This window comes from Primulina tabacum, chromosome 6 (genome assembly GCF_025594145.1).
Source record: "Primulina tabacum isolate GXHZ01 chromosome 6, ASM2559414v2, whole genome shotgun sequence".
NCBI classification, from domain to species: domain Eukaryota; kingdom Viridiplantae; phylum Streptophyta; class Magnoliopsida; order Lamiales; family Gesneriaceae; genus Primulina; species Primulina tabacum.
The window spans coordinates 5296373-5317096 of NC_134555.1; the positions used below are offsets into that span (position 1 = coordinate 5296373).

At 32.2% G+C, this 20724-nt stretch overlaps 2 protein-coding genes across 5 annotated transcripts; both read right to left on the bottom strand.

Annotated features, from left to right (window-relative positions):
- Nucleotides 1-818: 818 nt before the first annotated feature.
- LOC142548948 (secretory carrier-associated membrane protein 1-like) lies at nucleotides 819-5672 on the bottom strand. The gene is made up of 13 exons (XM_075657611.1): nucleotides 5408-5672; nucleotides 4500-4565; nucleotides 4144-4257; nucleotides 3981-4043; nucleotides 3623-3656; nucleotides 3225-3347; nucleotides 2413-2475; nucleotides 2233-2326; nucleotides 1874-1919; nucleotides 1725-1792; nucleotides 1562-1610; nucleotides 1375-1440; nucleotides 819-1255 (listed from the first exon to the last, which is right to left on the bottom strand). The coding sequence occupies exons 1-13, from the start codon at nucleotides 5462-5464 to the stop codon at nucleotides 1169-1171; spliced, it is 930 nt and encodes a 309-aa protein (XP_075513726.1). The 5' UTR covers nucleotides 5465-5672; the 3' UTR covers nucleotides 819-1168.
- A 7631-nt stretch (nucleotides 5673-13303) lies between these two features.
- On the bottom strand, nucleotides 13304-19096 carry LOC142548949 (uncharacterized). Of its 4 annotated transcripts, none has more exons than XM_075657615.1 (15): nucleotides 18746-19096; nucleotides 17652-17721; nucleotides 17359-17466; nucleotides 17185-17220; nucleotides 16986-17096; nucleotides 16728-16811; nucleotides 16508-16626; nucleotides 16101-16202; nucleotides 15517-15633; nucleotides 15374-15439; nucleotides 15068-15134; nucleotides 14707-14760; nucleotides 14059-14148; nucleotides 13758-13945; nucleotides 13304-13605 (listed from the first exon to the last, which is right to left on the bottom strand). In XM_075657615.1, the coding sequence occupies exons 2-15, from the start codon at nucleotides 17667-17669 to the stop codon at nucleotides 13584-13586; spliced, it is 1182 nt and encodes a 393-aa protein (XP_075513730.1). In that variant the 5' UTR covers nucleotides 17670-17721; nucleotides 18746-19096; the 3' UTR covers nucleotides 13304-13583. The 4 variants fall into 4 exon arrangements, with proteins under 4 accessions (XP_075513730.1, XP_075513727.1, XP_075513729.1 ...); XM_075657612.1 differs by having other exon boundaries at nucleotides 17633-17721; XM_075657614.1 differs by having other exon boundaries at nucleotides 13758-13784; nucleotides 13919-13945; nucleotides 17633-19096.
- Between the last annotated feature and the right edge of the window lie 1628 nt (nucleotides 19097-20724).

Consider the following 20724-nt stretch of genomic DNA (forward strand, 5'->3'; position numbering starts at 1 on the left):
CGGGAAGTAACACGAATTCAAAATTTTGTACAAATCTTTATAAATTCAAGTTTCTTGCTTTCGGTTCAAGGATCACAATAATACCAGAGTTTAGTCTACATGGAAACCTCAGTTCATATGAACTGCAGGAACCAACCATTACGTTTGTATTCAATGGTGAAATCTGCAGCCATAGCGAGAGGAGATGCCAAAATATTCATGAAGTTTGCGCGATCAGGTTACTTGGAAAAGATATGGGATCATGCAGCCGGTGTCATTATCCAAGAAGCTGGTGGCGTCGTAACTGATGCCGGAGGTCATCTACTCTACTTTTCAAGAGGTGTGTACTTAGAAGGACTTGATCGAAATATAGTTGCTTGTTCTGGAGCTCGCTTACACGAGAAGATAATCGGGTCCGTCGATGCCAGCCGGAATTCTTCTAGCCTTTAATTTACGAATCATGTGTAATAGCAAGTTTGTTCCTACACTATCAGGAGCTTTCAAATAATTTAAGCACGGACTTGAGATTAAATGATCATGTCAATTAACAGCGGGTCTTGAATACTTTGTAGAAAGTTGCCAACTCTCTCTTGGGTAAGTCATAGATCAAACACCCCCATAAAATTCGGTTGAATTTATGAAATATTCATAAAAATTATAAAAGATGAATCTTACAGGTTCAAGTGAGCAATCTCTATAAATGTTCATCCATGCAACCATAATCTATTTCAAATTTTCATAATTCCTTGAGTCAATTCTATCATTATAAAATTTCTAATCTATTGTTATATATGCATCATAGATTCATAGTTAATTTATAAAACCATTTTTCAGATATTACTACAAACAAAACAGAAAAAATCCTTTTGTTTCAGGGCTCACATCGATGAATTGATACAGACAAAAATGAATCAAAATCAAGAACAGATGTCAAACTATGATTGTACAAACAATAATGATTTTAACAACGAGACAATATTCCTAGTCTTCTCACAAAACAAAACCAAAAAAAATTTAAATCAAATCAAATCAAGTAAAGAACACTCATCAATGCATCATTGAATAAGATTTTACATACACAAATTTCCTCTGCAGAACCTCTTCCCTCAATAGCTTGCACAGAACAGTATCCCAAATCAGCAGAGTCGAGTAGATTTTCTGGGATTCTCAAGGAATCATGATGGATATGTTAGATTGCAGCTCTAAGGGCGCCCCTTGAAGCTTCGCGTTTCATCTCAGCGGCTTTACCACTGCCTCGGAAATACATGTATACTTGCTGAAAAACGAGAAGTCAACAACAGTAAATAATACAGCTTATATCATGCTATTGTGTTCTCTCAATATTTTCAAGAAAATCGATACAACAGTACAAAAGAATAAGAAAACATGTTAGACCTGAATAACCCAAATGCTGAGAACTGACTCGAGGCAAAATAATCCGAACCCAATGAAGTAGAAAATCTAAACCAAAGAAATAAAAAGTTAGTACCAAGGGAAGCATATTTCGTAAGGTGACTAAACTAGAACAGTGTCACAAATAGAGTCGCATCCATAAACACCGTCTACTGGAGATTGAACTTACCCCAACCAGTATATGCTTGCCTATGAGGTCAACAGCCGGAAGAATACCCCTGAACAGACACAATTAAAACTTGAAGGTAATAAATTGAAAAGGCTAATAAGTGGACTTAAAAATTAAATAAAACAATAGCAAACTAGCAATATATAATAGAAAGCAAACTCACGCCAGAGATTTTCCTCTAAAAACTACGGGAGGCGCAACAGCGGCAAAGATACAGAAGCCAATGTGAAGCTATAAATGGATAAAACAAAAAGTTTTTATTTAGTTGGTTGCGAAAGATAGAAGTCATGGCAAGTAATTGAGAAAACTTACCAAGTAAAACAAGAAAAACCACCCAAACTTCATAGCGCTTTCATTTCTGCAAATATAACACAGATGGTATGTTAAACTACAGACATCAGCGATTTTTCATCCATTCTTGATAACATCTGTAGTTCATTGAACAATAATTTCAAGTATTATATGATTGAATGAGATACTAGTCATTGCAATTTGCACCATTTCATTTTCCAAAATAGTAAAAACATGTCAAAATAAAATCATTTTAAGTCACACGATGAACATGTTTGCAGCCTTAACCTTCTGTATTTCCCGTGTTATTAAATACAAAAGGAAACTATGCAAATTCAAAATCGTACATGCAGGTTTTGCAAAAGAATGGATGTACGTACCTAAAAGCACGGTAGAGTGGACGATACCATAACACATAAGCTCCGGGAACCCCAGATATGAAGTAGATAATGGCAAGAAACCATATCTTTGCATCTAGAAGCCAGAAGATTAAGTTAGGAACATTGAATCCAAAAACCTGCTACAACAATAATTAATAATAATAAAACATGAATACAAACCTCCCTGTTTAATCCACGCAGTGGTCACAGATATCAAATTCCATAGAAGACAAAAGGAGAGTCCTATCACCACCAATACAACATCATACCAGTGACCATTAATATAAGTCATATCGGAGAGATAAGGAGGAATCTTGCAGTTCAAACATCTCAAGACACTTAAAACCTTTCGATACAGAAGGAAATCACACATTGTAAAATTTGACAAATCTAACCAGTGCGAAATATACCAAAATCTCTCCAATAACCTCTACTGAAAAAGGATTTATGAGCAAAGAAAAATGGAAAATGCAAAAAGAAACACAGGGAGAAAACCTGGTCAACCTTAAGGTTGCACAAAAAGTTAAACATCACTTTTCTCTATCAATGTATTTGACTTGATAAAGTAACCTAAGAACAAATCTAAGCAATTTGATCGATTCTGAAAGTAAGTCCTGGATGAGTCAATTTCTGCTTAAACTATTTCAGTAACATTAATAACATAAACCAAAGTTGAAGTTATATCCTTGTCAAGCACAAATGAACACAATCTTAAATAGTTCACAAACTTTGATGTGAAAAAAATCTGATACCTCAAGTTGAGAAAGTAGAAGGTCACCCAATTAATGCTGGTAAAAATATCTTTACCATTTCCTTACACACACTTATTATCAGACAAGAAGCTTCCAGTTCAGTAAAACAAACCAACTTTCTATCCTCAACAAAGTTCTACTATTAACAAATTTTATTGAGAGAGAACAATCATGGGACTAAAATAGCATAGTTGCACATGACAAGAAAACAAGAAAGCTTCAACTTGCAATTTGACATACCCAAAAAGGTTGTGAAGGCGACATATTGCAGCTTCTGTAAATGAATTGGTATTTCATTTGCGATATCATGGTGAATGATAGGAAAAAATGGAGGCCAGTTTTTCTCCTCAATAACAATACCAGCTGTAAAGAAACCAGAAATTACTTGAGACATCCAGAAAATTTTTCACTTGCAAAAGAAAAAACACGTTCACTGTTATCCTATTTTGTCGGGTATAATCGGACATGCATCCTGCAATTTATGTATCTAACACAATTTTGTTATGATAGTGAAAAAAATATATGGTTTATTAAGTCTATTTTCCTAGCTAAACAAGGTAAAGTATGTTTTGTGGTTGATAAAGTGCATTGCAGAGAAAATAAGAAATAAGAATAATGCTAGAGCAGAGACATATTACCCCGTGCAGCAGCCTCTTCTTTCCGTTTTACTTCCTACTCGACAAAACAAAAATAAATTTGTTACTGTTCTCCCACACAGAAGTAGGAAATCTGGATTCCTTCATCTAGTACGCGAAATATAGAAATTACCATGGTTTGGTTTTCCATTGTATCCAGAATCACGGCACTACCAATTGAATGGTTACAAGAAAGCAGTAAACTCATAAAATTCTCAAATAAAAATATTACAATTGTCTCCCTTTGGAAAGGGTTTTTTCATAAAATTCTCAAGCAATGTCATCCAATTGTATCATTTTGGAAACATTGTCGAGAATCAGTGAGTAAGATGAAATGAATTGAAATCAATGTCTTATAAACCTGTTCCCTCCTTTTCAATTCAGCTTCCTTCGCCTGCAGCTCTCTCTCTTTCTTCTTCAAATCCTGCGATTGAAATTTACTTTGATTAGAAGATGAAAGTTCGAGTGTCAAGAACCACCAAAGAAACAATGAGGTATCATGTTCAACAAGTAAAAAGTTGCACCCCAGCACTATCAAGAGGAATATCAACAGGGGCAGTAGGATTGTAGAAATCAGCAGGTTCTGGAGGAAGGGGTGAAAGCCTTGAATTTGTCACCGGAGGAACACTACCAGAACTCTGAAAGCAAAGAAAAACACAATTTAGTGTGAAAGGAGCATCTTTGAAGTTATACGATGTGCAGAAATTTAAGTATACAAACATTAGCAAAAGACTGCAAAAGGTGGAAAAAATGGCAAGGACTAGATTGACAATTGATCTAATACATTGTCTCGTTTCAAGTCATGAATTTATGGATCTAAAGTCACAAAATTTGTGCGAGACCCTTTAACAACAAGGAATCAAAATAAAGATGAACTAACCGTCGTGTAAAATGCACCACCACTGAAATTTGATCGACCCGTTCCTTTTCCTCTAGCCCCTCCATCCTAGTTTCAGAAAACAAAATTATCAAATGCATAAACACTACCAACAAAATAAAGGCTTTCCAATTCTACTCCATTAATAAAACTGACCCACACATATCAAAGAGATTAAAGTAAGATCTATGTAAGCTCAGATCAGAATCACAAAGCTGCCCGCTCAGGCGCTCACATTAATATCAATAACTATCAGGTAGTTCTCTCTTCTGATTAAGTTTAACATAAAAAATTTGGACGTAACTTGGTAGATTAACTAAAATTCAACTCGCAAAATGTTCAGCCCAGTAAAATCGTGAAATGTTCACATATGCCTTTAATGCAGTTCCCCCACCCAGTCCTCTCCTAGTTTTTCCAACTCTCAAAGTTCTCAGTAGAACCTAACTTCTGAAAATGCAAATAATGAAGCCACCCAGGCCACTCAAGTCTCAAGCTTCACCCCAAATATTCTACTCCACCACCTCATTCTAGACACCACTACCCGCCACACCAGTGAAAGCTTATGAGGCACCGCCAAAATCGTGTCAGTAACACTACTAAAACCCTAATGGCACCGGTGACTTCCAAATTTTATTCTAGCATAAATCTCATGTTGGAGAATCAGCTACAGGCTTCAACTTCTAATCCTTTCCAACGGACACGGCAAGAGATTGGTTCCAGCCATAGAGTCAACCAAACTTGTACCTCCGATAACAGAACCAAACCCACCAAAACAATAGCCAACTCATCACAACCAAAGACTCAACTTTATCAAAAAAAAAAACCTCGTCAAACTCCTAAGTCCAGCAATTAAAAAGGAAACATTTTCGTCTAAAAACAATATAGTGGGAGTGTTTATGCAGAGAACTTACAGAGAATGGATTAACTTCTTCCTCATCAAAAGGATTAGGATCGTAACGGCCGGCCATCTGATTGACTCAGTTGAACTCAAATTTGATTGCGGAGACAAGAAACAAAGATTTGAGATTGTCTTTTTGACACCAAGGGTTTTCAGATCTACGTAAAAATAAGAAATGGGAAGACAAATAGTAGAAAAACACAAGAAAAGAAAGCGACGAGGTAGGAAGAATTTCAAGACAAAACGGGTTCCAACTTCGAATGCCTGACGTAGAGAGAGAGCCTATCTTTTAGATATAAATATATTAATCGTATTTAATTTCATAAAAAAAATTATTTAAGATGAAATTAAAATTTGAAAATAATTGTATGATAATGTAATTTTAGATAATTGTCAAATAAATTTTATAAATTGGTATCTCAATTTGTGAAGAAAATATACAATTGAGTGGAGAAATTTTTTATAAAATATGTAGTTTAATATATTTTGTGAGATTAAGATTTTATTCTTTACCGTAAATTTTTATTTTTAACACATTATCATTACGACATTCGAAGGTTCTCATATTTTACCAAGCTCCAAAATATAAGAAAAAAATAACAATATTACTAAATAAAAATATTTAGTTTATTGTTTATTTATTTTTATCATGTATATATTTAATATATAATATCATGTTATTATATAAAAAGAGTTTATGACACCTCATTATAATAACGTGATGTGATTATATTATTACACTGTTTAAATATTTTTATTGTGTTACTGTTTATTTATTGTATATATATTTTAATAAAAAATGTTATTATATAAAAGGATTATATGACACCTCATTAAAATAACGTGATGTGATCATCTCATTGTTTATATATTTTTATTGTGTTATATAATAATTATATATATGTATATTTGAATAATGTCACAATATTATATAAAAGGAGTCATTGACACCTCATTATAATAATGTGATGTGATATACATAATTATTTCATGATTAACATTATATACATCATATTATTACCATAAAATTATACATATACATACATTTATTTTTTAAAGATTTTGTAAACGGATAAACGGCTAGTTTTTACCCTATAAATATGATTTTACTAACACATTCAATCACTTCAAACTTACTCATCTTTCCTAAAAAATTTTCTTCATTAATTTTTCTAAGAAGAAGAAGATTGTTCTTTCAAGGTTATTTTGGTTATTATACGCACTAGTTTTGTATTTATCGAAAAATATCCACATCACGTTTTTCTTTATTTTTAAGAATGCTTGTATTTATAATTTATCCGTTCTTTTGTATTACCATATTAATAAATTTAGAACTTAACTAATAAAATGCATTGTTATTTTTCTAGTACAACTATGTCAAATTTGGCAAAACTCGAATTTGTTGCAATCGACATTATGGGAAAAAATTATATGTCATGGACACTCGATGTAGAAATGCATCTTGAGTTGTTGTGTCTAAATGAGACCATTAAAAAATGATATCTCATTGTTGGGTGCAATAATTGTCTCTGCTTGGTAGAGCGATCGAACCATGGTGCTTGAGCTGCTGTGCGGTTTAAAATATTTGAGTTGCACCATTACCACTAGCTATAGCTTTTGGTAAAGCGGTAAGCACTCGGTCCTACAATTGGTATCAGAGCCAAGGCTATGAGTTCGATTCACATTGATTGCAAGGAGTGCAATTATTGGGAGGGAGATTGTTGGGTGCAATAATTGTCCATGCTTGGTAGAGTGATCGAACCGTGGTGCTTGAGCTGCTGTACGGTTTCAAATATTTGAGTTGCATCATTACTACTAGCTATAGCTTTTGGTAAACCGGTAAGCAATCGGTCCTACAATTGGTATCAGAGCCAAGGTCATGGGTTCGATTCTCATTGATTGCAAGGAGTACAATTATTGGGGAGAGAGATTGTTGGGTGCAATAATTGTCCCTGCTTGGTAGAGCGATCGAACCATGGGTGATTGAGCTGCTGTGCGGTTTAAAAGATTTGAGTTGCACCATTACCACTAGTTATAGCTTTTGGTAAAGCGGTAAGCACTCGGTCCTACAATTGATATCAGAGCCAAAGTCATGGGTTCGATTCCCATTAATTGCAAGGAGTGCAATTATTGGGAGGGAGATTGTTGGGTGCAATAATTGTTCCTGCTTGGTAGAACGATCGAACAGTGGTACTTGAGCTGCTAGTGCGGTTTAAAAGATTTGAGTTGCATCATTACTACTAGCTATAGCTTTTAGTAAAGCGAAAAGCACTCGGTCCTACACTCATCATCACAAGAAAAATCAAAAGATATGATATTTTTGCTTCGACATCTTGACGAAGGATTAAAATATGAATATCTCATTGAAAAAGATCACATGACTTTATGGAAAAGATTAAAGGAAAGATTTGAATATATAAGAGAAGTTATATTTCTGATCCACCCGTAATAAATGGAATACGTTAAGATTCCAAGATTTTAAGAAAGTCGGTGATTACAACTCGACAATGTATCGAATAATCTCGCAAATAAAATTTTGTGGACACGAGGTTACAGAATCAGATATGCTTGAAAAAACATTTTTCACTTTTCACGCATCAAATATAACTATAAAACAACAACATAGAGTGCGTGGATTTGAGAGATATTTTAAACTATCGCATGTCTAATTGTGTCAGAAAAGAACAACGAGGTGCTAATGAGAAAATCATCAATCCCGACCATTGGATCAACAACATTTCCAGAAGTAAATGTTGTAAATAAAAATGACTTTAAACATGGAAATCAAAATCAAAGTCGAAGACAAGGTTTTGGTCGAGGTTGTGGACGTGGAAGTAGTCGTGGTCACGGCCGTGGTTTTGAAAACAATCGAGATAATTACTTTTATAACTCATCTAAAAAAAACGTCACGAACCACCAACTAAAAAGACATCATGAGAACATGATTGTTAATGAAAATTACTCAAAACGATTTGAAAGTTCTTGTTTTAGATACGGCAATGCAGGACATTGGTATGGTATTTGTCGAGTCCCTGAGCATCTTTGTAAGATCTATAAATAAATCAATAAAAAGAAAAGAAAAAGAGACCAACTTCACTGAACACAGTGACCGTTTGAGTGATTCAACTCATTTTGATGTCGTATATTTTTTAAATGATTCTATGAAAATGATCAATATATTGGTAGGATAGAAATATAAAATATTTTATTTTTCATGTACTCATATGATAATATTTCATTGTATAATTATGATATGTGTTATAATCAATATACTGGTGGAATAAAAATATGAAATATTTTATTTTTTTATACTCATATGATAATGTTTTTTTTTGTATAATTATGATATGTGTTATATTTTTCAATAAATTACATTTGCATTATCAGTAATTTTTTTCATTGCATATTTTTTTTGAAGTTCGAAAATGAAAAATGCTACGAACAAAGCTAAACAAGAAACGGAACTAATCACATGGAAGTTTGTATACCTGATAATGGTACAACGCACGCTATTCTCCGAGATCAAAGATTTTTCTTGTAACTAAACCAATCAAAACAATAGTGAATACAATACCAGGTCATATAGACTTGATTAAAGGTTGTGATAAAGTATATTTTTTGTTAATTAATGGTACAAGTTTTTTGATAAATGATGCTTTGTATTCACCACAATCGAAAAAAATTTGTTGAGTTTTAATGACATATATTCTCATAGGTATGATACTCAGACAATAAATGAATGAAATGAGAAATATATGTGTCTTACCACATATAAATCAGGAAAGAAATATGTAGTTGAAAAACTATCAATGCTCCCTACTAGATTGCATTATACACATATAAGTCCAATTGAATCAAACATGGTAGTTGATAATTCTTCAATATTAATTAATTGACATGATCGATTAGGATATCTTGGTTCAATAATGATGCGAATAATTATAGAAAATACACATTGTCTTCCGCTGAAAGATCAGAAGATCTTTCAAAATATCAAGTTTCAATGTAAATCATGTTCTCTTGTAAAACTTATTATAAGACCATCATCAGCTAAAATCCAAACTGAATCACCCATGTTTCTTGAACGTATTCAGGATGATATTTGTGAGTCAATTCATCCACCATGTGCACCATTTAAATATTTTATGGTATTGATCGATGCCTCCAGTAGATGGTCACATGTATGTTTATTATCAACTCGCAATGTGGTATTTGCAAGATTATTTGCTCAAATAATAAAATTGCGATCAATTTCTCGATTATACAATCAAATAAAATTAGACATTATAATGCTGGTGAATGTACTTCCTAAACATTCAATGATTATTGTATGTCAATGGGAATTATTGTTGAGCATCATGTTGCTCATGTACGTACACAAAATGGATTAGCTAAATTATTGATTAAACATCTAGAACCAATTGCTAGACCAATTAATATGAAAACAAAACTCCATATTTCTATATGAGGACATGCAATTTTACATGCTGCTGCATTAATTCGCATCAAACCAAATTCATATCATAAATGCTCCCATTGTAGCTTGCATTTGGCAAAGAACCAGACATTTCTCATCTGAGAATTTTTGGATGCATGGTTTATGTACCTATTGCACCGCCTCAACAAACAAAAATGGGACCTCAAAAAAAGATCGAAATTTATATCGGTTATGATAGCTCACGATATCTTGAGCCTAAAACAAGCGATGTGTTTACAATACGTTTTGTTGATTGTCATTTTAATGAGCAAATCTTCCCGATGTTAGGGGGGAAAGATACATATCGAAAAAAATTACATGGTATGCATCATCATTGTTACATCTGGATCCAATAACTAAACAATAAGGAAAAGATGTACAACAAATTGTGCACTTGCAAAGAATAACAAATCAAATACCAGATGCATTTGTAGACACAAAAGAGGGTCACTAAATCATATATACATGTTGTAAATGCTTCCTACTCGAATTGAAATTCCAAATAAACAAATTGAAGACACTCATGATGTTATAAAACGATTGAAGCATGGAGGACCAATCGGTTCCAAGGATAAAAATCATCGAAAAAAATGCATAGAGAAACACGATGATCACAAAATAGAGAATGATATTCTGGCATAAACAAATGATGAAAATAATGTTATGTTAGAACCATAAACTGACGAAAATCGTAAAATCTCTTTCAATTATATTAATACTGGAAAAATATGAAACCAGAAATATATATAAAAAAATTGATGAGATATTTTCTTACAATGTGTCATTTGACATCATAAATGACAATGAAGATCATAAACTAAAATCTTTTGGTGAACAGTAAAAATCGATAGGACCGGATAAAATGGGAAGACGTCATTCAGGTTGAATTGGATTCGCTAAATAAACATAACGTTTTTGGATCTATAATCCTTACACCTGAAGGTGTAAAACTTATTGGGTGCAAATGAGTTTTTTATTTGAAAGCGAAATGAGAAAAATAAAATAGTAAGATATAAAGCTCGACTTGTTGCTCAAGATTTTTCTCAAATGCTTGTAATTGATTATGAAGAAATGTATTCTCCCATTATGGATGCAATTACATTTCGATATTTGATTAGTTTGGCAGCACTTGAAAATTTTGAAATGCGTCTTATGGATGTTGTCACGGCTTACATATACGGATCACTCGATAGTAATATATATATGAAAATCTCCGAAGGATTTAAGATGTCTGAATCACAAATTCAAAACCCAGAGAATGTTATTCTGTGAAATTGCAAAGATTATTATATAGGTTAAAGCAATCAAGTTGAATGTGGTATAATCGGGTAAGTGAACACTTAATGAAAAAGGGATTGTAAACAATTCAATATGCCCTCGCGTTTTCATTAAGAAAACAACATCCGGATGTGTAATTATTGTCGTATATGTTGATGATTTAAACATCATTGGAACGAATAAAGAAATTCAAGAAGTTGTGTTGTACTTGAAGGAAGAATTTGAAATGAAAGATCTTGAAAAAGATATAGTCTAAGTTTGCAAATTGAACAAAAAGAATGTAGAATATTTGTTTATCAGTCAAATTATACAGACAAGGTCCTTAAATGTTTTAATATGGATAAATCAAATTATTTAAGTAATCCAATTGTTGTTAAGTCATTAAATATAGAAAAAGATCTATTTCGTCCATGTGAAGATGTTGAAGTTATTCTTAGTCCAGAAATATCACATATAAATGCAATTCGTGCCCTTATGTATCATGCAAATTGCTAAGGACCTTATATATCTTTTGCTGTAAATTTATTGGAAATATTTAGTTCATATCCAACAAAGAGATATTGGAACAGAATTAAACATATATTCCTTTATCTACGAGGAACGACATACTTCAGACTTTTGTATTCAAAATATATCAATTAAAGTGTAATTGGTTATACTGATGCTGGGTACTTATTTAATCTACACAAGGCACATTCCTAAATCAGATATGTATTTACTCGTGGAGGCACTGCAATTTCTTGGCGTTCACAGAAACAAACACTTGTAACAACTTCATCAAATCACGCCGAGATTATTGCACTACATAAAGAAAGGTTTGAATGTGTGTGGCTAAAATCAATGACATAACATATTCAAATCTTACGCGGATTATCATTTGGCAAGAAGCCTGTGACACCATATGAAGATAATGTTGTATGTGTTACTCAAATGAAAGAATGACACATAAAAAGTGACAGAACTAAACATATTCTCCTAAGTTCTTCGTATTCACCCAAGAGCTTGAGAAGAATAAAGATATTGATATACATTCAATCAAATAAAAACTCATCAGATCTATTCACAAAAGCACTTCCTACGATAATATTCAGAAATCATATATATAATATTGGGATGCACAATCTACGAAATTTGTGAAGAATCATTCGTGTTAGCATGAGGGAAAGTTTACATGACTGCACACTTTTTTCTTTACTAGGTTTTTATTCCAATGGATTTTTCCTAGTAAAATTTATAACGAGGCATTATAAAAACACGTAATGAAGACAATCATTGTATCATGATCATCATCACAAGGGGGAGTGTTGAAAATATTGAAAATTAGTGTGTGATGATGTATGTAATGACGTAATTATTTTTGGATTATTGTCAAAAAATTTCTATAAATAGGTCTCTCAATTTGCGAAGAAAATACACAATTGAGTTGATAAAATTTTTATAAAGTGTGTAGTTTAATATATTTTGTGAGTTTGAGATTTTATTCTTTACCGTAAATTTTTATTTTTAACAATTTTTTTTTAAATTTTAATTTTTAAAAAAAAATTAAAGAAAGATTTTGAAAATTAATTTTTAGACATAACATTGCATGTGTGATTATGATAAGACGGTGTTCTTGTGTTCTTGCACATGTAAATATATATAAATATAAAATTAAAAATATATGTCGATTACATTTTATTTAAAAAGATTTGTAATATTTATTTTTGTTTTTAGAATAAAAATGAGCTCTGGAACTTTGGAAAACAAAGCCGCGAAATGAAAATTGTGAAAAGAAATTTGTTAAACTGTGTACTGTAAAAAATTTCATTCTCTTATAATAAATTCAAATGAATATGAATATCATACTAAAAATACAATTTTACACAAAAATATGATTAGCTCCTTAATCTTTAAGGTTGTGCGAGATATAATAAATTTTTATTACAAAATATGTAAATGTTAGAACATAGTAGGATCTAGACATTTTTGTAAAGATGAAAAAAAATCAAAATTAAAACGTATACTTCCACATCGAGTTTGAATATATCAAATCTTTAATAGAACCAAGCTCGAATTTTACATGTGTCTATTTAAATAAATCGTGAGCTACTCGATATATCCAAACAAACGCATGAATCGAAAATCAGGATTGCACACTCCACATGAATGGAAGAATAATTAATGAAAACGAAGATGATCATTAAAAGAATAAAAGAATTACGTGGGATTTATTCTACATTAGCCTAACAAAATACAACAAATATGAGGCTAGAACTTAATTGTAGGCCACCATGACAAATGGGAATCTAGTTTCCAAGTTAAATCTTGGGTCACACAAGGAAATCCTAGGTTAAACCATCGATTTTTAAAGTGAATTTTCTGGTAGCAAATGGATCCACCCATTTCTTGTCCTCCTTCACAGCATCTTCCCACCTCTCCTTAAATTTTTTAAGTTCTATAGTTGATTGCCTCCGAATCTGCACGACGACCCCAATTCGAAGCTATAACTTTATATTCAAAACATGTTATTTTCCAAAAGAATCATAGTGTAGTTTTCACAAGAACTAGCAAAGTTTCCAAGAAATCAGTACAATTCATAGCATAAGTAGAGTTGTTTCGCGCATCTCACCTCTGATCTAACGTCCATGGCGTGCCTCTGAATGTAAGACAGGGTGACAAAAACAAACAGAACAAATAACATCTTAGTACTGAGGATGAAAGAAATCCCGGTGGGGGAGTTAGAATGGAAACATAAGAGAATAGGAATTGGAGGCACTGGAAGCTATATACCTTTGTGTTCTTTTCCGGGTTTGAGACCTGCACAGATGGGGAAAAAAAAAGAACTTGGAGGACTGGAAAAGCAGATGAAGCAACTAACATTACGGAAAAAGGACTGATAAATTCGAAAAGCTGATGCTTAAAGAAATCACCTTCCTGGCTGATACTCCTCCTAATGTTTGTATACTCTGATGAACTATATATTCGCTATCTACTACTCCCACCTTCTTTGTTCGATCTCCCTGTATATATCCAAGTTCATACAATAAAAGACGTTAAAGAAAGTCGGACGAACATTTTTAAGATAATTTCAAATGGCATTGTCCAGTATCAAAGATAAATTACTAGCACAAATGCACGAAATTGATTCCCGAGAATGTGGTTTATGTTGTTCTTACTTGCTTTCTTTGTTCAAATTTAGGACCGAGAGCGTGCCACCATAGCAACAACTTGATGGTGGTCAAGGTGCAATTTAAATCATTTAATTATACACCAACACAGGTCTACGTTTTGATAACCAAACCACAAAGCAACCAAGGAATAGTGGGACAATTAATGCCAACCAACAATCCCCCTAAAAGTTGGTCTTGACTAAAATATTATAGGAATTGGACACATGACATTAGATTTGATATCAAGTACACAATCGAGCACCAATAACTGTACCAAAAAATGGTAATAACACAGCTCAAATATTCTAAAATATAGCATGTTGCCGCCCAATAGAACATGAAAAAAGAGCTCTGTTGTATGGATAAATGTATAAGAGAATCTATGGAAGAAGCAGAAAGAAGTTTTACCTGGGCACAATAACCAAGTTTCATGTCAATCCCCCATCCATGAACAAGATCATTCTGGCACCAAGTGAAAACTCAGTCTCAGATTATGGAAATGCAACAGAAATATCATATCTTTGTATGATGGAAACTCGAATAGTATATTCAATTACAATATCCATTCAATAATGCAACGCAAGACTTCATAAGAGGAACTGCAATCATGAGACCAAGATCGTAAATAACCAAACTTCAGCTTTGATCAATAAATCCACCCATCGATTTGGTTCTCTTTTCTTGTTTACCTTTAGCTATGCATATTCAAGGAAATACAAGCAATTACAGCGTTTCGTACAATTGTTCAGAGAAAAGCATAAAAAAGAACCTGTATCAAATGCCAGGCACAATGCCATGCTGTTCTTGAAAACACAGGAGCCATTCCTTCAACAAATCTGAAAATTTGAGAATATTAGCATACAACTAAGATCTGCAACAGCAACAGCTCTGCGTTTTCTAATGGTATTTTTTTGTTCAAGTTACATGTTTTGACGACATTATATTGGATATTTTTTAGCGTGCATTCCACAAAAAAATCACCGAGCATTTATACACTGTGATACAAAAGAAAGCATGAAGGATGAATAAAAATTAATACCGTTGAGGATTACTCAAAAAAAAAGATTGTGCTTACCCAGTACAAGGCGGCCCCTCACTATCATGGGAACACTTGCGACTGCCTCGCTCAACATATATTCTTCTGCCATATTGAGATACATAAATATTTAAAGATCAACTGTCAGATGCCAAATCACATAAGTACTGAACAAAACTCACCGGTGAAATTTTTTCATCATTTTCCTTATCGTAATCCTATGATGTATGCCTGTAGAATTTGGGTCCAAAGCTGGCTGCGATATCTCCAGTCCTACGGATTTCACAATTTCCAGGTACCTGATAGAAGAAGGTTTGATAATAAAGGGGAAAAAAAGAATACTACTGTAAGATTTAAGCATCAGTAAAAATGTAAAAAGCCTCCGTATCTGGAAGTTGAAACTGAGACTCTATGATATGACCATCAAGATTGAAGATAGTGCACGTGATAAACATCATGCTGGTTCAAAAGGAAAAGTGCAAGACTTGCTTTTATTCAAGAAGAATAGATAACATCTTTAGTTGGTACGGTTCTCATTTTGACAGAGAGAGTCTACTTTCAATTTAATATTGATAGTTTCAGAATAAATGTTGATGATTGAAAATTTTAACCGCAAGGAGAAGTAGTACATATGCCATTTGGCAACCTTAACTGCTAAAAAAATAGATTATTCACATGTTGGGAGCTTTAACTACAAGGAAAAAATTTAATTCAAAAATTTTGATAAAATAATAAAATAAATAGTTAAACTTGTGAAGCTATCTACCTTCCAGGCTCAAAATTCTCTACTCCCAAATCTTCATCCCAAAGAAATATGTAATCATAAATAAAGACCACATCTGGGTGTAAAAAGCGTTTTGCAAACCACCTGTCCGTACAAAATCACGGATATTAATATAACATAACAAAATTTGAGTAAGATGTAGCAAAGAAACTATTGGCGTCAATAAAACAAAATGCGACTTTGTCAGTCCAGACAACTTAGTGATGAAATCTTTACAGACATCCAACTCAATCTATCCTTATTTTCAATTGTTTACTTAACTGGGACTTCTAACATACAATCCCTGATATGATGGCAAATCCATAGGCCACGACCATATATCCTTCTCAAATCATGTACTTAAATGCTATGAAGAACTTCCATTAAGAACTGCAAATGGAAGGAATTACCATTTTGTTTGGTTATGAGCAACTATATGTATAGCTTCCCTACTCCATTCCAGGTCCCACCACCCGTCCAAGTTGCCATCGTAATGGAATAAAACAATTGTAAAACTCTTCGAAAGAAACTGAATTCAAAATAGAAGAGGCAATAAAAGAAGTAAAATCATGTAGCAGTACATGACTGAATTTATTAAATACAAACATTCATTTAGTATTGTAATAGTACCTTTTGGACAATTGTATCAACGTTTTGTTTTTGTCTGACTCCCACTGCCATTGCCAGCAAATTACGATAGTTTGTAAAATTGACCTGAAGATTAAGAGGGACGTGCTCGTTAGAGTTTATATCACCTTTTCAGAACCACCTTGGTGTGTCTAACTTCATATCAAATGCAATCAAATATAAGTTGAATCAAAATATGCCATCCCAAGCAAAGAACAAAATTGGCCTAGAGATGAAACAGAAATCCATGCTACATCTTACCTTAGATTTGGAACTGCTTGTTCTCCATAGAGGCTTTAACTCTAGGTCTGACCTTGATTCAATGATACCACGAGGCAAATTATTCAAACTTTTGGTAACCACATCAATGTCCTACATCAAAGTATTAACACCATCTCAGTGTGGCAACAGTGACAAATGCCTTGACAAAGAATGATAGATTATAAGTGTGGATAATCACCTTTAAAGTAGAAAAAGGATGTAATTTTGACTCCATCTGACAAAAACAATAGTAGTAAGTAGCTATTCGGACAAACTTCCAATAAAAATTTCAATCAATTTTTCTATTTATAGTAGTCACTATGATTCAACTTCATACACGAAAACTAAAACCAAGAAAACTGCACCAACACACCTGCATGTGTTGATACTGATAATTTGTGGTCCTATAGAGTAAGAACAGCATTAGTAAACAGAAAGCTCCAAGGAATGGTAGCTGTTTCATCTTCGTGCCAGTCACTCGCTGCAGTTCCATTTATGAGTAATGGGTTATTATTTCAACAGATGATACAGATCTTACAAAGGGCGCATATGTTAAGTTGCTCAAAATTTAAAAAACAGCAGATATAAATTCAGAGCCCTTTGTTATCAGAATTTTGAATTAAAAAAAAATCAATTCAGGCTACTACCATGTCAAACAAGAAATACCATTTCTTTAATAGCCATCTCTGTAGCTCGGATGCCTTCATAGGAAACTATGGATTTTGTCTCAACATAACTGAAATTAGTGGAAGTACATCAGATATATATCACGCCAACCAGTTGCATACAACTCAGGAAAAAGACAACCAGAAACCACTGAATTCTAACAAAATCGCATTTTTATTTCTAACCATATCTAGGCTCATATTCATATGGATATTCGATAATAGTCATTAGGGACACAGTAAAGGCTTCAACATCACTATTCCAATCCATCCTAGTTCAGATACCCAGGAAAATTTTGGAAACGCATTGCAAAAATCAACTTGAAACATATTTTTCATCCTACCACGCAAAGTCCATACTTTTTTCGAAATGCAATTCAAAAGTTCTGATTAAATGGGACTTGAAATTGTGACATGCAGGTCTTGTGAGGAGCTCCAAGAGCCACTTCGTTATCTTCACGTATGTGTTCACAAGGAGCAATGATGCCCAAATAAGTTCTAGATTTCACAGCAGCGCAAAGGATGTTCGTGAATGATTTAAAGTAAGTAAATTGCGCACCATTTTTTCACCATCACCCCAAATCCAGAACCCGAATAAAAAAAATGAATTTCAAATTTCAAAGAAACTAATAAGTTCAGATATTGTGAAGAAGATAGGCTACGTCTACAAGAATTAAACGAGAAAACCAGAACCAGGAAGCATTTTTAATCAACTTTTAAGGGTGACAATTCTTGTTTATTTTATTTTTCTTTGAGATTTAATTAAATGAAATCGCCACAGCTTTGCCATTAAAGAAGCGTTTCATTTCCTGATCTTATAATCTTTAAATTTAAATAAAAGAACTCCCAAGTCATTTATCACACTCACGGTTTCAAGAATCAATTTTAAGGGTGACAATTCTTGTTTATTTTATTTTAAATGAAGTAATAATTAAATTAAATTAAATCTCCACAACTTTGTCATTAAAGAACCGTTTCGTTTCCTGCATCTTATGACCTTTAAATGAACTCCTGAGTCATTAATCACACACAAGGTTTCAAGAAATACATACAGAGCAAGAAAAAGATAAAAGAGAGAGAACAGAAAACGCGTACCTTCAACCCACGGATTCGACTATTAAACTATTGTAACCAATTAAAAAACAGCAAGTGATCAAATCCCAGATGAAAATACAGCACAAGAGATGTCCCACGTTTCCATTCTCATATTGTTTCTGGATTGAACGAACACTAAATGTAATAGTAACTATTATCTCAAGACAAGTGTAGATACAGATAATTTGGTGAGTATAACTGCGTGTATCTATGTGTGAAAAACAAGAAAAGGCTGGACAAGTGCGAGCTGGAATGGGAATCGCCACGTACAAAGCGGAGAAAACTAAAAAAGTGAGGATTCGCAGTACAACGAATTTACAGACATGCGAAGGCACCAGAACTTAAGGGGGTTTAAAGAGTTTAATATTACTGATGATTAAATTAATATTAATGCCATCATATACGGATCCAGAAATTAAAGTTGAGGTGAGCTTGAACTAAATATAGTAAGTTAATTTATATATATATATATATATGAGATATTAATATGAAAATAGTTAACAAAATGACCTTGATAATTTTTTATAAAAAAAAAAACTTATTGTTCTAACGTATTCGAAATAGGAGAGTTAATTTAAAAAAGAAGTTTAATCAATATCATTTTTCAAAATTTATATATTATTTAGATTAATATGTAACATGTGTAATATAAAACAAGTTTCACTTAGATTCAAAATTTATATTTTAAAACTATTTTTAATATATTTTAAATGTACTTTCAAAATTAAATTTTATTAAATAAAAGAATTGATATAATAAATTTATCACTTTTATGAGTTATTTGTACCAAACTCCCTTTGAAATATCGAAAATCTACATTTATTCACTGTGAAAGTTAAATATGTATTCTAAATTTTAACTTTTATGAGTTATTTGCACCGTGATATCTTTTAAAAAAATTAGATTATGCTTAAATCTCTATATATATTTACCAAAAAAAAAATAGAATTGACTCGAATCTCTACAACTCCTTGTAAAAAAAAAATTGGATTATGATATAGCCTAAAACGGGCCAAGCATAGGTCCATCTCTAAATGCCATCATATATACAATTTAAAGGTGTCCAATTTATTTTAAAAAATTAAAATTAAATATTGCAAAAAAAATATAAGAATTATTTAACTAAATGACTTTTGTTTGACCATGAATTTGAAATTTATTTTTTTTCAATTTTTACTTTTTGTTCAGTCTCGTATTTTTTAAATCTTTGAAGATCATTTTGCAAAAAAAAAAAAATATATGACTGTTTGTTTAGTCTTCGTATTTTCTAAACTATACCGAATTTTTTATGTTTGAAGATTTTTTTTATTAAAAATTATAAATATAATTTGATGATTTGTTTAGGATAGAGGAAGTAAACCCACTCAACCTAATTGAGAGGGTCAAATTTTGATAATTTAGAATTAATTCAAAATCTTGTGAATTTGGTGAAGTTAGTTGCATTAAATAATTTAATTAGGAAGACTAATTATTGACTATTGAGGACCAGAATGAAATGTTTATCAAAGGTTCGGACTGCCAAACCAAATATTAGAGTTTGGAAGAATTTACCGGTAATTTAAAATATTCGTCTAATTTTCATTAGATATAGTAAAAAATATATATAAGAAATGACTTGATGTATACAATAATAATAATGATAATAATAAAAATAATATAAAAAATATGTCTCTTGTGAGACGGTCTCACGAATTTTTACCTGTGAGACGGGTCAACCTTACCGATGTTCACAATAAAAAGTAATATTCTTAGCATAAAAAGTAATATTCTTTCCATTAATGATCCAAATAAGAGATCCGTCTCACAAAATACGATCCGTGAGATCGTCTCACACAAGTATTTGTTTAATATAAAAAGGTATGATATCCTCCATGTGAAAATAGTCAATTTGTTTGTTTTTTGTTAAAAAAATTATATTTATATTTGATTCAAATTCAAATGGTGACAACAGAGAATGGACATATTGGATTCTATACTAG

Excerpts from the sequence above, each read along its gene's own strand:
- LOC142548948 (XM_075657611.1), bottom strand. The coding sequence starts at position 5,464 with ATGGCCGGCCGTTACGATCCTAATCCTTTTGATGAGGAAGAAGTTAAT. Across the intron at positions 1,611-1,724 it reads TTTAGAGGAAAATCTCTGGC|GGGTATTCTTCCGGCTGTTG; the intron begins GTGAGTTTGCTT and ends GTGTCTGTTCAG. Across the intron at positions 1,441-1,561 it reads GCAAGCATATACTGGTTGGG|ATTTTCTACTTCATTGGGTT; the intron begins GTAAGTTCAATC and ends TCTTTGGTTTAG.
- LOC142548949 (XM_075657612.1), bottom strand. The coding sequence starts at position 17,692 with ATGAAGGCATCCGAGCTACAGAGATGGCTATTAAAGAAATGGTATTTC. Across the intron at positions 16,812-16,985 it reads CAAGCAGTTCCAAATCTAAG|GTCAATTTTACAAACTATCG; the intron begins GTAAGATGTAGC and ends CTTAATCTTCAG. Across the intron at positions 15,634-16,100 it reads GAGAATTTTGAGCCTGGAAG|GTACCTGGAAATTGTGAAAT; the intron begins GTAGATAGCTTC and ends TTCTTCTATCAG.